Source organism: Nomascus leucogenys, chromosome 22a (assembly GCF_006542625.1).
Source record: "Nomascus leucogenys isolate Asia chromosome 22a, Asia_NLE_v1, whole genome shotgun sequence".
Taxonomy (NCBI): domain Eukaryota; kingdom Metazoa; phylum Chordata; class Mammalia; order Primates; family Hylobatidae; genus Nomascus; species Nomascus leucogenys.
The window spans coordinates 56,843,437-56,860,930 of NC_044402.1; the positions used below are offsets into that span (position 1 = coordinate 56,843,437).

Sequence of the window (17,494 nt, forward strand, 5' to 3'; positions counted from 1 at the left end):
GCCAGTGCGAGACTCCGTCTGTAAAATAAATAAATAAAATAAAAATAGAGTTTTATCTTACAGTTTCAAGCTTCTACTTGGAAGTAACACGTATGGAGGCCCCTAGGGCCCCTAAGGTCTAGAATCCCGCCCGTGCGAGCCTGAGCGCCTTTCCTCCCTCCTTTCCTTCCGCAGGCGTCCTCGCCCTCCACGCCTCTTCTCCGCGGGGGCGGCCTGGGGCGCCGGGTCACGTGGCCGGGGAAGAGGGTTTATCCCGCGGCCTCTCGGAGCTCCGCCGCTGCTCTGCCGCCCAGGCCCATGGCCGCATCCCTGGCGCTCGTGGCGGGGGTCCTGGCGGGGGCGGTGCTGCCCCTCTGGAGCGCGCTTCCGCAATATAAAAAGGTGAGCCGGGGAGCGCGCCCAGCCCGCCGCGACCGCAGGAGAGGGTGGCCCCGCCGCCGGGGCAGTGGAGCCCGAAGGCGCCGGGCAGCCTTAAAGGGAGAGGTGGGTCCGGAACCACATCCAGGCGGGTAGCCTGGGGCATCCTCAGACGGACTTCAAAAGCCGCTTCGCTTTGCCCTGGCGGCCTCGGAGGGGTGAGAAATTGGCCTATGACCAGCACCCTCGCCCTCGCCACCTCCCCCGCCCGTGCCCCTTCCGATAGCCTCAGTCCTGGGCTCGCTTCCCTCCCCAAAGTGCTCACAGCCAAACCCCCCCTGCCTGCTCTGGGTTCTCCCCCTCTTCCTCCGCCTCCCCTCACTGTCTAGTAATTCTTCCAGGCACGAGGGCTCTCCCCTTTTCTCCTCTTTCTCTCCCTCTTTTTCGAGCCCGCAGCCCCTTCATTCTCATCCCCCAACTCCGCCCTGCAAAATGGGACTTAAGAGTACACACCCTATGGGACTCATGGAGGTGAGGGGGGTCCAGAAACGGAGAGGCTGAGGGAAAAGTGCTAATCCCCCTCTCCTCCTCTCCTCTGCTCCCCTGGGTCCTGCTGAGGGGCCGGGGTGGGGCTGGGGGGGAACCAGCCCCCCCAGGGAGTGACAACCTCATGACTTCTCCTGGACCCCTGGGCTCTTTGGCAATGGTGGGAACCCTCCCCTACCCTCCCACACAACTCAGGGATTGCCCCCAGCCTGACAGACATCCTGCCTGTCCCCACAGAAAATCACAGACAGGTGCTTCCACCACTCTGAGTGCTACAGTGGCTGCTGCCTCATGGACTTGGACTCTGGTGGAGCCTTCTGTGCCCCCAGGGCCAGAATAACCATGATCTGCTTGCCCCAGGTGAGGCCCTAGGATGGGGCAACTTCTGGCAAGTAGAGAAGCGGCAGAGGAGGTTAAAAAAAAAAAAAACACCTGGCCCCACCTGTTTTTTCACCTCTGTCTGGAAGTGCCCTTCTTCTTCTCCACTTGGCAAACTCCTATTCATGGTGCAAAACAACTCCAGCCACCTCCTCTGAGAAGGCTTCCCTCCTTGGAGCTCCTGTACCCTGGGGTCAGACCCTCAGCAGAGCATGTATCTCCCTAACTGGCCATGTCTTTTCTCTGCCTCTCCCAGTAGTTGGAACTCTTCAAGGGCAGGGATTGCATCATATTCATCTATGAAGCACCTACCCCCAGCTTAGTATCTGCACATAGTAGGTGCTCAATAAATGCTTATTTTTGTTTGTTTCGAGAAGGAGTCTTGCTCTGTCGCCCAGGCTGGAGTGCAATGGCATGATCTTGGCTCACTGCACCCTCTGCCTCCTGGGTTCAAGCGATTCTCATGCCTCAGCCTCCTGAGTAGCTGGGATTACGGGGGTGCACTGCTCTGCCTGGCTAATTTTCATAGTTTTGGTAGGGATGGGGTTTTGCCATGTTGGCCAAGCCGGTCTTGAGCTCCTGACCTCAGGTGATCCACCTGGCTTGGCCTCCCAAGGTGCTGGGATTATAGGCATGAGCCACCGTGCCCGGCCAATAAATGCTTGTTGAATGAATGAATATCTCTTCTCTCACATCACTGAGGCAGGGTAAGTAGGAAATGAACTTCCCCTTACTAGTCCCCATCTCCTTGCCACAGTGACATGATTTCTTGAGAGGAGCATGGCACTGTGGTGGCAGGACTACAGCTTTGGAGTTGGACCTGAGTTTAAATCCTGAGTTTTCCACACCCTATCTTTGTGACCTCAAGCAGGTCATCATGGCTCTCTGAGCCTTAGTTTTCTCATCTACAAGGAGAGGCTAAAGTACCTGCCCCACCAGGCTGTTGGGAAGATTATGTGGTCTTGGCAAGGAGAGTGTGCCGTCCAGCATGGTTGTCACTCGCTTTTAGGAATGCAGGGAGCAGAATGCTCAGTACGCCCTGTTCCTGTCTACCTGGCCCGGGGCCCAAACCTTTCTAAGATGGATGGGCCCCGCCTCTATGTCCTTGTGTGGGGAGTTGCCAATGCCCTAAGGAAGCATTAGGGCCCCTACCGTGGCCTGACCGTACAGCTGAAGTGGCTAGAGGGTTTTTATTTTTTTATTTTTTCAGACAGAGTTTTGCTCTTGTTGCCCAGGCTGGAGTGCAATGGCGTGATCTTGGCCCACTGCAACCTCCACCTCCTGGGTTCAAGCAATTCCTCTGCCTCAGCCTCTGGAGTAGCTGGGATTACAGGCATGCGCCACCATGCCCAGCTAATTTTTGTATTATTAGTCCATGACCATGTTGGCCAGGCTGGTCTCAAACTCCTGACCTCAGGTGATCCACCCACCTTGGCCTCCCAAAGCGCTGGGATTACAGGGGTGAGCCACTGTGCACAGCCTAAAGCGTCTTTTTATTATCACCACTTGATCTGCCCTATCTCATTTAGTCCTCACAACAACCCTAAGAGGTGGGTTACTATTACTGTCCCCATTTGACAGATGAGGAAACCGAGCTGGAGAGGTTCATTGACTTGCTGAAGGTCACGCAGTTATAAGCTGTAGAGACAGCCCAGCTCTGTCTTACTCCAGGCCTGGTACTCTTGGTTCTGGTCCCCAAGAAGTTTAAGTCCCCATCCTTCCTGCGTCCTGGTGACTCCCAATTCTCTTACCCACTCCCTGCAGACCAAGGGAGCTACCAACATCATCTGCCCTTGCCGGATGGGCTTGACGTGCATATCCAAGGACTTGATGTGTGTCCACCGGTGCCATATGATTTAGAGGAAGATGCAGGCTGGTGACTGCTCCCTTGGGGCCGTAGGCCCTGGGTGCCACCAACTTGCTCCAAATCCAGCTCCTGAGACATTAAAGTCACTTCCTGTCCTTGGCCTCTGTCTGTACTTTCTGGGCGAGGGGACCTGGTGGAGATTGTGCCAGTCCAGGGGGCAAGCAAAAGGAGAGACTGGAGGCATGAATGAGCTTCTCATGGGATTTGGCCCTGTCCAGAGGTCAGGGTAGAACTGCAGGAAGGGAATGGCGCAGGGAGGGTGTGGTGGAGCAGGGGCTGGGTCTGGGAAAGGGCCGATTCTCTGGTTGGAGGGCTGTGTGGGAGAGACGGGATTGAGGAATATGCCTGGAGAGTGTACGCTGGGGTGCCTATGGAGGGGTGTGTGGTAGGGAGAGACTAGGTGGAGGTATCTGAATGTTTTGTGGGGCGGGTTGGGGGGCACAAAAGGTCAAAGGACAAAAAGAGGTCATTAGAGAGTTGGTGAGAATGTGCAAAGTATAAATGCAGAAATGCCTGTGGTGGGAAAGGGACCTGGTGCATGGATGCCTCCGCTCTCTCAGGTATTGTTGGTTCACTGCATGGACAAAGAAACTGAGGCCCAGAGAAGCGACATGACTTGCCCTAGGTCATATCATTGGGGTAGCAGTGAGGCCTCTTTCTGCTGCAAGTATCTTAAAAACCAACCCAAATTGGTCTAGGTGAGGAGGGGATTTACTGGTGATCGGAAATGGAAGTCCAGAGGTCAGGCAGCCCTTAGGTAGGGCCAGAGCCAGCAGCTCTCGGGCTGAATTCCTTCCCAGTAGTCACAAACATTCCAGGTGTCACCTAATAACAGGTAGGATTTATTGAGCACTTCCTATGTTGCAGACACTGTGCAAAGTGCTTTCTGTCTCATTTAACTTAAAAATTTAAGACAGCACCCAGGCTGGAGTGCAGTGGCTCGATCGCAGCGTGCTACAGCCTCAATTCCCTGGGCTCAAAAGATCCTCCCATGTCAGCCTCCCAAGTAACTGGGACTACAGGTGTATGCCACCATGCCCAGCCAATTTTTTTTCTTTTTAATAGAGACAAAGCCTCACTATATTGCCCTGGCTGGTCTCGAACTCCTGGGCTCAAGTGATCCTCCTGCCTCAGCCTCCCAAAGTGCTAGTATTACAAGCGTGAGCCACTGTGCCTGGCCCAAAGTGCTTTCTTAACTGTATTGACTCATCTTTTTGCCACAACAGGGCTACAGTGGGTGTTACAATTATCCCTATTTTACAAACAGGGTATTGAGGCTTCTAGGGTAAGGGTTGGAACTGAGACTTGAACCCAGACAATCCTGCCCCAGAGGCCAGGCTCTTAACCACAAATCCACTATGTACATCAATACTGTGCCTTTCAGAGAAAGAAAACATCTCTGTTCCACAATTCTCAGCAAATACCCTAAGATCGGTTCTGATTGGATTGGCTTAGTCTGCCTGAACTAATTATTGTGGTGGAATTTGCTGATTGGCCTAACCTGAGTTTTGTGCAGGATGGGAAAATTCTGACGGGGTTGGGTGCTGGTTTTACATGGTGTTCCCACAGCTGGGAGGACACCCACATGGTCGGTGTGCAGGATATTTCGCTGGACCCTAGAAAAGCCACCACGACCTGTGGGCCATGATGCTACCCCAATGGCTGCTGCTGCTGTTCCTTCTCTTCTCCTTTCTCTTCCTCCTCACCAGGGGCTCACTTTCTCCAACAACATACAACCTTTTGGTAAGAAAGCTGGAGAGTGCAGTCACCTCCCCCTCCACTGTCCTAAGGCCTGTACTATTTGGAGAGGTGAGTGGGCATAGAGGCTAGTGTGGGAGAAGGCCAGAAGTGGGGGCAGCAGGGAGTGTTGGGTGGAAGATGTCTCGGAGGAAAGAGAAAACACCCTGGTCCTGGGAGCTGTGCCAGGGCAGTGCCAGGTGCTGCTGTCACAGAGGTGAATGTGAGAGAGCCCCCCTGCCCATGCGCACATGTGGTAAGGGAGACAGATATTCACTCATGCAACACATTTTTATTGAGCACCTACTATATGTAAATTATTTTTCTACATTTAGTGATAGGGCTGTGAGCAAGAAAGATAAAAATCCTTGCCCTTGTGGAGCTGTCACTCTAGTGTGTGAGGCAAAGAAGTAAAACATTACAATAGATGCTATTAATAATAGCATCTATCTCAGGTGATAAGCAAGGAAAGGGAAAATAAGAATCGGGCTGTGGGAGTGGTAGTGTGAGAAGGGTTTGCAGGTGTTTTTTTTTTTCTTTTTCTTTTTTTTTTTTTTTTTTGAGACAGAGTCTTGCTTTGTCACCCAGGCTGGAGTGCAGTGGGGCAATCTCGGCTCACTGCAACCTTAGCCTCCTGAGTTCAAGCGATTCCCCTGCCTCAGCCTCCCGAGTAGCTGAGATTACAGGCACCCACTGCCACACCCAGCTAATTTTTTTTTTTCCTGTATTTTTAGTAGAGACAGGGTTTCACCATATTGGTCAGGCTGGTCTTGAATTCTTGACCTCAAGCAATCCACCCGCCTTGGCCTCCCAAAGTGCTGGGATTACAGGCGTAAGCCACCGCACCTGGCCAGGGTTTGCAGTTTTAAATGGGGTGCTCAGGGAAGAGTTTACTAAGAATGTGAAATTTTAGCAAAGACCTAAAGGGAGGGAAGTCCTTCCTAACAGGCAAAGCAGGCAGGTCTCTGGGAGAAGAACATTCCAGGTGGAGGGAACAGCCAGGGCAAAGGTCTGGGGGTGGAAATGTGCTGGCATATTCAAGGAATAGCAAAGAGGAGTGAGAGAGAGGAAATCATGGGAGATGAGCTCAGAGAGATAAATGGAACAGAGTTACAATATTCTCATTTATTCAACAGTTATGCATTCAGCACCTGCAATGTGTAAGGATTTTAGTCCAAGGGGGCTAAGAAATACAGCAGTGAACATGAGAGCAGAAGATCCATGTCCTGGAGCTGAGGTTGCTAGCAGGAGGAGATAAATTATTTTTAAACATATAAATAAGATGATTTCAGAGAGTCATAAGCGTTGTGAACAAAGTACAACCAGGTGATGGGGACTGCTCTGCTGGTGTCCAGGAAGTCTTCAGCTGGAGGCAGGAGGGGGAGGCAGCCAGGCAAAGAGTGCAGGACAGGGTGCTCTGGGCAGAGGGCCAGCAAGCGCAAACGCCCTGGGGCCAGGCCAGGTGTGGATTCAGAGCCCCAGTGATGGCTCTGAATCCAGAGAATGGCATTGTGGGAATTATCTTTTAAAAAAGACTCCTCTAGCTATTCTGGGAAGAACTGACTTGAGGAGGTTGGGGAGGTGGAAGTGAGAGTGGGGATGGTGAGGGGGCACCTGGGGGAGGTCACTGGCAAGGATGGAAGCAGGGAGGCCGGGAGGCGGCTATAGCCAATCCTCCTTTCCTGCTTTATTTTCTTTATAGCACATAACCACACATAATAGGATTATACATATATAATATAAATATTACTTATTGTTATGTGTATAACATATATGGTAAAAATTACACCTTACTAGATGTCCAAATCTTGAGTTTACATAGAAATCAATGGATTTGAACCTATGCAGACCCCTTCATCACTACCATCAGAACAAGATATAGGACATTTTCATTACCCCAATAGGCTCACTCTTACTCCCCTAGTCAATAGCACCAAAGGCAACTGTCTCCTGACTTCCATTATTATAGATTAGTTTTGAACTTTGTATGATGAAATCACACAGTATGTACTTTAAAAAAAAATCTGGGCCAGGCTCAGTGGCTCATGCCTGTAATCCTAGCATTTTGGAAGGCCGAGGCAGGTGGATCACCTGAGGTCAAGAGTTCGAGACCAGCCTGACCAACATGGTGAAAGCCCTTCTCTACTAAAAATACAAAATTAGCTGGGCGTGGTGGTGCATGCCTGTAATCCCAGCTACTTGGGAGGCTGAGGCAGGAGAATCCCTTGAACCTGGGAGGCAGAGGTTGCACTGAGCCAAGAAAGCACCATTGCACTCCAGCCTGGGCAGTAGAGTGAGATTTTGTCTCAAAAAATAAAGGGCTGGGCACGGTGGCTCATCCCTGTAATCCGAGCACTTTGGGAGGCCGAGGCAGGCGGATCACGAGGTCAGGAGATCAAGACCATCCTGGCTAACACAGTGAAACCCCGTCTCTACTAAAAATACAAAAAAATTAGCCAGGCATGGTGGTGGGCACCTGTAATCCCAGCTACTCGGGAGGCTGAGGCAGGAGAATGGCGTGAACCCGGGAGGCACAGCTTGCAGTGAGCCGAGATTGTGCCACTGCGCTCTAGCCTGGGTGACAGGGTGAGACTCTAGCTCCAAAAAAAAAAAAAAAAAAAAAAAACACTTATTTTGCTCAACGTTTTGTCTGTGATACCCTATCATTTCACTTATGTATCTCTTCCCTGTCTTCCCTCTCTAGAGCTGTGCGTGTCCAATAGTGCAGTTACTAGTGTGAACCCAAAATATCTGAGACAGGTCTCAGTCAATTTAGAAAGTTTATTTTGCCAAGGTTAGGGACATACCCATGATACAGCCTCAGGTGGCCGGGGTGCACCTTGCTTTTTTTAAATTTTTTTTTGTTTTTTGTTTTTTGGGGTACAGCTTGCTTTTATACACATTAGGGAGACATAATACATCAATCAGTACCTGTAAGATTTACATTTGTTCGATCTGGAAGGGTGGGACAACTTGAAGTGGGGGGCATGACTTCTGTTCCAGGTCGTAGGTAGATTTAAACAAATTCTGACTGGCAATTGGTTGAAAGAGCTATTATCAGCAGAAGGGAATGTCTGGGTTAAGATAAGCAGTTGTGGAGAGCAAGGTTTTATCATGCAGATGAAGCCTCCAGTAACAGGCTTCATAGAAAATAGATTGTACATGTTTCTGATCAGATTTAAGGTCTTTGTTAATGTTAATGCTGGAGGGGTATTAATGAGGCATGTCCAACCCCCACTTCCCGTCATGGCCTGAACCAGTCTTTCAGGTTAAATTTTAGAGTGCCCTGGCCAAGGAGGGAGTCCACTGAGATGGCTGTGGATTGGTGGTGGTGGAAGGCTTCAAATTTTATTTTTGGTTTACACTAGCCACATATAGTTACTTAGATTTAAATTGATTAAAATTCAACAAAATTTAAAATTCAGGCCAGGTATGGTGGTTCATGGCTGTAATCCCAACATTTTGGGAGGCCAAGGTGGGAGGATTGTTTGAGCTCAGGGGATCGAGACCAACCTGGGCAACAAAGCGGGACTCCTGTCTCTTACTGGTGGAAGGTATCTGAGTTATTGGCAATGAATCTGTATGCATTTACAGCAACCTCAATTCTTGCCTCCTCAGAAGAAATAATTCGACTGAGGGGCATAAGGCAGAAAAAGAGACTGAGGCAGGTTTCAGAGGAGGAGTGGAAGTTTATTAAAAAGCTTTAAAGCAGGAAAGAATGGAAAGTACACTTGGAAGAGTCCCAAGTGGGCAACTTGAAGGACAAGTGCAGTGTTTAACCTTGGTCCTAGCCCTTTACAGTCTTGCCTACCTCCAGTGTCGTGTGCCTCTCTCCCCTGATTCTTCCCATAGGGTGAGCTGACCACATGTGCAGTGTCCTCCTTACCCTTGGGAAGTGAGCATACGCAGGGTGTTTAGGAAGTTGTACGCATGCCCATCTGAGACTTTCTTCCCTTTTCCAGTGGAGTGTGCCCCCGGAAATTTTTTTTTTTTTTTTTTTTTTTTGAGACAGTCTTGCTCTGTCACCCAGGCTGGCGTGCAGTGGCGCGATCTCAGCTCACTGCAAGCTCCGCCTCCCGGGTTCACGCCATTCTCCCTCAGCCTCCCGAGTAACTGGGACTACAGGCGCCCGCCACCACACCCGGCTAATTTTTTGTATTTTTAGTAGAGACGGAGTTTCACCGTGTTAGCCAGGATGGTCTCGATCTCCTGACCTCGTGATGCACCCGCCTCGGCCTCCCAAAGTGCTGGGATTACAGGCATGAGCCACCGTGACTGGCCCTGTCCCCGGAAATTCATACTCCATTTTTTCCTCTTAATGTGCATTCCCCGGGCTCACTCACCCAACACCTGAGATTTTATTGGAAGCCCTTTTTGCTTCTCTCTGGCCCCTGCTTTCAATGAACACTTTAATGTTAACAGCTGTGGACCATTAGGAGCCTCTCTCTCTCCCTGGAGCCTAGCTGCTAAATTATAATTTGTAGAGAGGCAATGTGATAACTGTTGAACCATCACCTGACATTCCTGATGGGTGGGGGAGAGCCCTCTCCTACCCCACTCATGCCTGTCTAACTACCTGTAACATCTCTACAAAAAATAAAATTAGCTGGGCATGGTGGTGTGTGCCTGTGGTCCCAGCTACATGGGAGGCTGAGGCAGGAGGATTGCTTGAACCTAGAGGTTGAGGCTACAGTGAGCCATAATTGCACCACTGCACTCCAGCCTGGGTGACAGAGTGAGACCTTGTCAAAAAAAATAAAAAGGAAAGGAAAGAAAGAGGGCTGGGCGCGGTGGCTCATGCCTGTAATCCTAGCACTTTGGGAGGCTGAGGCGGGTGGATCACCTGAGGTCAGAAGTTCGAGACCAGCCTGGCCAACATGGCGAAACCCCGTCTCTAATAAAAATACAAAAATTAGCCAGGCATGGTGGTGCACGGCTGTAATCGCAGCTACTCGGGAGAATTGCTTGAACCCAGGAGGTGGATGTTGCAGTGAGCCGAGATCGCGCCACTGCACTCCAGCCTGCGCGATGGGAGCGAGACTCCATCTCAAAAAAAAAAAAAAAAAAAAAAAAAGAAGAAAAGAAAAGAAAGAAAAAAAATTTAAATTCAGCTCCCCAGTTGCACTACCACATTTCAAGTGCTCAGTAGTGGCTAGTGGCTATTGGACTGAGCAGAAAAAGCACATTTTCATCACTGCAGAAGCTCTGTTGGACAGTGCTGCTCTGGAATGTCAGCTGCAGGTGGACAGGGATTTCTGTTTTTGTTGTTCCCGGCTGTATTCCCAGTGCCTGGAACAGTGCCTGGCACACAGTAGGTGCTCAGTATTTGCCTGTTGAATGACTATTGAAATTGTCAGAGATGATGGGTGGCTGTGATCAATAATGTTAATTACTGTCCTAAGTCCCAATACTGGGTGGAGGTCATTGATGTGTGTAGGGGGAGGGGGGGTGGGAATGCATGTAGGTGACCATCAAGCACAGGTGAAGGGTAAGTGTGAGTTTTCGGGAGAGAAGGCTCTGCAGCAGAATGAAGTGCAAGAGAGAGACAGAAAAGTCTAGACCACCCTGGTGTGTATGAGAAGCAGCCTATGTTGAGGGCAGCAAGAGTAAGCCTTTTAAAAACTGTTCAGTCCCCTCCAGGCACCCACCGTCTGCACAGACTTACCCCAGCCCTCACGTAGAGATCACCCTGCCTGGCAGGAGCCAGAGGTGACGGTGGGAACGCAGTCTGGGGAGGAGCCCCGTAGGGAGAAAGCCCCGGGCGCGGCGGCGAGGGCGGAAGGCGGTCGGTGGAGCCTGGCGGGGCCGTGTCCCTCCCTGCAGGAGCTCAAGGAGTATTGCATCCGGAACCAGGACTGCGAGACTGGGTGCTGCCGACGTGCTCCAGACAATTGCGAGTCGCACTGCGCGGAGAAGGGGTCCGAGGGCAGTCTGTGTCAAACGCAGGTGGGTATCGGCGCCCGGGGGAGCCAGAAGGGGATCCAGGGGAAGGGGGAGCCAGGGCGGGCCCAGATTCCTGGGGAGGAAAGAAGGGTAGGTGGGCGGAAATGCCCCGGAGCCTGGAATTCCCCCGTGGGACTGCACCTCCAAGCCTTCTGGGGGAGCCTGTGGACGGAACCAATATGGCAGCCCACCCTAGGGTCTTGGAATCCTGGATGGGGGCGGGAAGGCGATGCTTCACTCTCTAATGTGGGTTCACATTCTCCAGGGGTCCTCTCAGCAAATTCCGAAAGTAGTACAGTAAATGGGCACAGCTAGGTCCAGCCTCTGCCCCAGAGCCCCGTCTTCATCCAGCCCAGGAGTTCTGCTGTGGCCCCGGGTGTTCCTGGTGGAGTGTGGGCAGAGGCAGCCTCTGAGCTGGGTGTGTAGGGGAGGGAGTTGATTTGCCCACAGAAGGATTTAAAGACAAGACATGGAGGTCCTGCGATGGTGTGTCCATAGACTTAGGACAGGCAGATGGGTCAGTGACAGGCGGGGTTACAAGGGCTGGAGCTGGGAGGGCACTGAGCAATCCAGGAGCCAGCCTGGAGAAGGCAGCCAGAGGCGCCACTCTGAGCAGCTGGCAAGCTATCCTTTAGCCCTGGCTCCTGGCTGTGGGCAAGCACGTGGGTCCCGGAGCTGGGCTGGGCTGGGCTTAGGGGCTCAGGGAAGAGCTGCCGCCAAGGTCGAGGTCAAAGTCCTGTCTTTCCCAGGTGTTCTTTGGCCAATATAGAGAGTGTCCCTGTCTGCAGAACCTGACTTGTATATATTCGAAGAATGAGAAATGGCTTAGCATCGCCTATGGCCGTTGTCAGAAAATTGGAAGGCAGAAGTTGGCTAAGAAAATGTTCTTCTAGTGCTCCCTCCTTCTTGCTGCCTCCTCCTCCTCCACCTGCTCTCCTCCCTACCCAGAGCTCTGTGTTCACCCTGTTCCCCAGAGCCTCCGCCATGAGTGGAGGGAAGGGGGGGAGTGATGTGCCATCATTGAAATAAAGAGCTTTTTCAATGTTTGCTGCCCACAGAGTTGGGGCCTGGGTGGGCTGGGCTGGGGTGGGCATAGTACAGGTTTCTGGGGGGCGGGGAGGTGATATGAGGGAGGAAGCAGGAAGGGACACTGTTGGGCTTGGGGTCTTTCCCCAGTTGGGGCATGAATGAAAGTCCCCCAGAGGAGACCAAAGCTCCCTTCCCACCCCCAACCCCTTTTTGCCTTCAGCCCACTCTGTAATCTACCCCCCACCCCGGAAGCCCAGTTTACACCTGATACTCCAGTTCCACGACCTTAAATTTCAGAAATGTGAAAGAAGGTACACAAAACATCCATGTGTATAAAGAATTGATGATGTTTATTGAGCACTTACTAGGTGTTAGGAGCAGCTCTAGGTGCCTTACGCACATGATCTCATTTAATCCTACAACAAACCTGTGGGGTCTCTCCTGTAATCACCTCTGTTTTACAGGTAGGGAAACAGGTTGAGCAACTTGTTCAAGGTCACACAGTTGGAAAGTGCTGAATCTGAATCTTCTGGGAGGCAAGAGAAAAGAGGGACAAGAAAAGAAGAAAGGAAGGAAGGAGAGCCTAGGAAAGAGTGAGAAAGAAAGACTGGAGCAGCGACTGCAGTGTGGGGTTGGGGAGAGAATGAGTCAAGTAGAGTTTTAGGAAGTCTCAGTGTGTGGTGAGGCTTTTTGAGTTAGATGCTAGCTCGCTTGTTTGTGAGTAGTGCCTGTTATATTCAGGTTACATTTTGGAGTTAATTATTTCAGATTTTGGACCTAAGGTTCCACATTCAGCCACGAGAACTGAGCCAAATGTGCCCTCCAGGATGTTGGGCTTAGGATGCAAGGGCTGGGGAGTTTGGAGGTAAGCTATGGTTGTACTTAGAACACCCCCTTGTAAGTCACAGCAAAACGATGTGAACCATACCTTGGTAGAATATGCTGTCCTGTACTAAATGTATCAGACAGATAACCAGACTTCCATTGTGTTACGTGAGCTCTCCCCATTCAGAGAAAACCTATGAAATGACCACAGAAGGAGAGGTGGCAGGCTGGAAACCCAATGATACCCAATGTCTAAGAAGTTCCCAAGGATACCCAATGTCTAAGAAGTTAGAAGGGGAAGGGGAGAATACAGAGCCCAGAAATAAACCCAAGCCTGTACAGTCAATTAAGTTTCAACAAGGGCACCAAGAAGACACCCTGGGGAAAGGATAGTCTTTTCAATAAATGGTGTTGGGAAAACTGAATATTCACATGCCAAAGAATGGAATTGGACCCTTATAGCACACACAAAAATAAACTCAAAATGGATTAAAGACCTAAATATAAGACCCGAAACCATAAAACTCCTAGAAGAAAATATAGGGGAACTATTACATGACATTGATCTTGACAATGATTTTTGGATAAGACACCAAAAGCACAGGCAACAATAGCAAAAATAAACAAATGGGACTACATGCTGAAAAGCTCTGGACCGAGCACCGTGGCTCATGCTTGTAATCCCAGCACTGTGGGAGGCCGAGGTGGGTGGATCATCTGAGATCAGGAGTTTGAGACCAGCCTGGCCATCATGGTGAAACCCCATCTGTACTAAAAATACAAAAATTAGCCGGGCGTGGTGGTGCATGCCTAGTCCCAGCTACTCAGGGGGCTGAGGTAGGAGAATCACTTGAACCTGGGAGGTGGAGGTTGCAGTGAGCCAAGATCGCACCACTGCACTCCAGCCTGGGCAACAGAGCAAGACCCTGTCTCAAAAAAAAAAATTAATTTGAGGAAGTTTTATGGTTTGGTTTTGTCTTGTTTGAGACAGGGTCTCACTCTGTCACCCAGGCTAGAGTGCAGTGGCTCCATCTCAGCTCACTGCAGCCTCATCCTTCTGGGCTCAAGCGATTTTCCCATCTCAGCCTCCTGAGTAACTGGGACCACAGGTGTGCACTACCACGCCTAACTAATTTTTAAGATTTTTGTAGAGATGGGGAGGGGGGCGCGTCTCGCCATGTTGCCCAGGCTGGTCTCGAACTCTTGGCCTCAAGCAATCCTGCCTCAGCCTCTCAAAGTGCTGGGATTACAGGCATGAGCCACTGTGCCCAGCTGAAATTTTACTTTTTTCCAATGTTGAATATTTTCATCCAGGAATATAAAATGCTTTAAAACAAAGTTGTTAATTTTTTTATAAACATTTTTAGCCTGATACGGAAAAAAAAAAAAAAAAAAAAGGGAGTTGGGGAAGACACGTTGCTGACATGATTAAACTGGTTCCAAGTGTTGGGGGAGGAAAACTTTTCCTCTATCCTCTTTGGTTCAGTACTTGAAGGCCTGAGAATTAAACTGATAAAAGAGAAACGACCGATTTTTATTCAGAATGTAGGGAAGTTCAAGGAAGAGAGTGACTCTAGGAGGAAGTTAGAATTTGGGGGTTATATACCATCTCAATAGAAGAAGGGGAGGAGGAGAAAGGACACTTATAGGAAAGTAATTTTTAGGAAAGATGAATGGGCCCTTAGGAGAAAAGATGGGAGCTATGATAGTTTCGTGACCTGACTGTTTAGGTGTCGTGCCAACTATTCTCCCCTCCGGCAATGAGTCAATTTTCCCTGGTTTTGAGAAACTCCTGGGAGGGGGATTTATGACAATGGAGCTCTTTTGCAGGGCTCTGCATTTAGGCAGACAAAAGAGTTCAGAAAACAGCCTATTCTCATCCAGCCTGGGCAGCATTGCAAAACCCTGTGTCTAAAAACAAACAACAGCAACATAGCCAGGTAGTTGCACGCACCTGTAGTCCTAGCTACTTAGGAGACTGAGGCGGGAGGATCACTTGAGCACCAGGAGGTTGAGGCTGCAGTGAGCCATGGTCGCACCACTGCATTCCAGCCTGGGCGACAGAGCAAGACTCTGTCTCAAAAAAAAAAAAAAAAAAAAAAAAAAAAAAGAAAGAAAAAGGCCCATTTTCAAACGCTCAAAATAATTTTTATCCTTCAGCGGCATTTTCTAGACCCCTTCACAAGCCATGGAGATTCCGCTGCCCTATGGGAAAAGTAGTCATTGGTAGAAGCTGCCATTGTCAGAATCTAGAGAGATTTGTAGGGAATAAAGTACAGATGCTCCTTGACTTACGATGGGGCTACATCCTGATAAACACATTGTTTACGCTGAAAATATTGTAAGTTGAAAATAAGTTTAATAGGCCGGGCGCGGGGGCTCACGCCTGTAATCCTAGCACTTTGGGAGGCTGAGGCAGGCAGATCACAAGGTCAGGAGTTCCAGACCAGCCTGACCAACATGGTGAAACTCCGTCTCTACTAAAAATACAAAAATTAGCTGGGCGTGGTGGTGCACACCTGTAGTCCCAGCTACTCGGGAGGCTGAGGCAGGAGAATTGCTTGAACCTGGGAGGCAGAGGCTGCAGTGAGCCGAGATCGCACTATTGCACTCCAGCCTGGGCAACAGAGACAGACTCCATCTTCCCCACTCCTGCAAAAATAAATAAATAAATAAATAAGCCAGGCATGGTGGCACACGCCTATAGTTCTAGCACTTGGGGGAACTGAGGTGGGAGGATCACTTGAGCCCAGGATGTCAAGGCTGTAGTGAGCCATGATCATGCTACTGCATTCCAGCCTGGGTCACAGAGTGAGACCCTGTCTCAAAAAAAAAAAAAAAGCATTTAACACACCTAACTTACTGAACATCATAGCTTAGCTTAGCCTACCTTAAATGTGCTTACATTAGCTGGGCAAAATAACACAAAGCCTATTTTAGAATAAAGTGTCGAATATCTCATGTAATTTATTGATGTTCTACTGAATGCATATTGCTTTTGCACCATCATAAAGTTGAAAAATTGTCAGTCAAACCATTGTAAGTTGGGACCATCTGGTTCTTTGAGCTGTGGTTAGACTGTGCCTCTGCTGTGTAGGCGTGTGATGCTGAATTGCAGCAGAAATTGAGAGTCTACAGGAGCACTAGCCATTGGAAATAAAATGCAAGCTACATAATGATTGGGGTCTTGGTCACTTGCTCCTGCAGAGCCCAAAGCCCAACTCCCTGCTCACTTTTGGAGACCAGGGACATTTTCCTTATGCCCCCCACAGTCCAAAACATGGTGCCAGGCACACTGTGGTCATTCAGTGAACACATGAACAGGACGTGAATGCAGATTTCCGGGACTGAACGTGGCACCAAGAAGCATGACTCAGCCCTGCCTCATGGCCTGAGACCCCTCCTGGGTTAAGGTATTGAAAGCTCCTCTTGCTGAGCACATAATTCATATGTGGCAGACACCATTACCTGGTTTCCTAATAGCCATTACCCCTTCCCTGCCAGCTGAAACCCAATATTGTTTGGGCATCAATGAGCCTGGCCCCAGGAGAAGGATCTTATTCCCTTCGCTTTCCCAGCATCCCTTGCAGCTAGAGGTAGTCAGATAACCTAGTTCTAGCCACTGAGATATGAAGAGAAGTCAGCCTTGAGGATTTGAGGAAAGATAAGAAGAGGGTATGGGCCAGGCGCCATGGTTCATGCCTGTAATCCCAGCACTTTGGGAGGCCGAGGCAGGTGGATCACCTGAGATAAGGAGTTCAAGATCAGCCTGGCCAACATGGTGAAACCCTGTCTCTACTAAAAATGCAAAAAATTAGCCAGGCGTGGTGGCAGGCGCCTGTAGTCCCAGCTACTCGGGAGGCTGAGGCAGGAGAATCGCACGAACCCAGGAGGCAGAAGTTGCAGGGAGCCGAGATTGTGCCACTGCACTCTGGCCTGGGCAACAAGAGCAAAACTCTGTCTCCAAAAAAAAAAAAAAAAAAAAAAAAAAGGTATGCAAGAAGAAACTCTCTGCTCCTTCTCCCGCCTTCCCAGCCGCCAGCTACTCCATGTTTCCTGCCTTCGACTATGGTGAGAACGTGAAGTCAGGAGCTGCTGCTAAGGCATGTGGCAACCTTGAAGAGAAGGTCAAGAGAAACACAGAGCTACCAGCCACCAAAAGAATGCCAGCACTTCCTATGTCTTGGCTTTGGATTCATGAGAAATATACGTTCCTATTTGCTTCAGCCATAATTACTTGGGTTTTTCTGCTACTTACAGCTGAATGCAATCCTAACTCATAAGCCTGTGGTTACAGGAGGATTCACTGATCACAGAACTTCAAGATCCTGGGGCTGGGACGACATCGAAGTTTCATTCAGTTCACTGTCCCTCACTCTCTGTGGGAATCTCCTCCCTAGCATCTCCACCGAGGGGTCAGTGAGCTTCCACTTGCATACCTGGATGATGGGCACCTCAGTACTGCCTAAGGTAACTCATATTTGATGGCTCCAGGGGATATACAATTTTTATATTAAGGCAAAATTAAATTCCCTACAATTTCCACCCATTTTTCTTAGTGTGAATAATTGGGAAAGAAAAAGGAATCATAAGGCCGGGCATGGTGGCTCATACCTGTAATCCCAGCACTTTGGGAGGCTGAGGCGGTGGATCACCTGGGGTCAGGAGTTTGAGACCAGCCTGGCCAACATGATGAAACCCCATCTCTACTAAAAACACAAAAATTAGCCGAGCATGGTGGTAGGCGCCTGTAATCCTAGCTACTAGGGGAGGCTGAGGCAGGAGAATCACTTGAAACTGGGAGGCGGAGGT

General features: G+C 49.9%; 2 protein-coding genes across 5 annotated transcripts; both read left to right on the top strand.

Annotated features, from left to right (window-relative positions):
- The first annotated feature begins 275 nt into the window (after positions 1-275).
- Positions 276-3,243, top strand: CLPSL2 (colipase like 2). Of its 3 annotated transcripts, none has more exons than XM_003278859.4 (3): positions 276-483; positions 1,141-1,263; positions 3,046-3,243. In XM_003278859.4, exons 1-3 carry the CDS (start codon positions 298-300, stop codon positions 3,139-3,141), a joined length of 405 nt encoding a protein of 134 aa, XP_003278907.2. In that variant the 5' UTR covers positions 276-297; the 3' UTR covers positions 3,142-3,243. The 3 variants fall into 3 exon arrangements, with proteins under 3 accessions (XP_003278907.2, XP_003278906.2, XP_012358558.2); XM_003278858.3 differs by having other exon boundaries at positions 283-381; XM_012503104.2 differs by lacking the exon at positions 1,141-1,263 and having other exon boundaries at positions 283-483.
- A 1,457-nt stretch (positions 3,244-4,700) lies between these two features.
- Positions 4,701-17,226, top strand: CLPSL1 (colipase like 1). Of its 2 annotated transcripts, none has more exons than XM_030803465.1 (3): positions 4,701-4,891; positions 10,709-10,831; positions 16,718-17,226. In XM_030803465.1, the coding sequence occupies exons 1-3, from the start codon at positions 4,793-4,795 to the stop codon at positions 16,763-16,765; spliced, it is 270 nt and encodes an 89-aa protein (XP_030659325.1). In that variant the 5' UTR covers positions 4,701-4,792; the 3' UTR covers positions 16,766-17,226. The 2 variants fall into 2 exon arrangements, with proteins under 2 accessions (XP_030659325.1, XP_030659324.1); XM_030803464.1 differs by lacking the exon at positions 16,718-17,226 and adding an exon at positions 11,578-11,874.
- Positions 17,227-17,494: the final 268 nt, after the last annotated feature.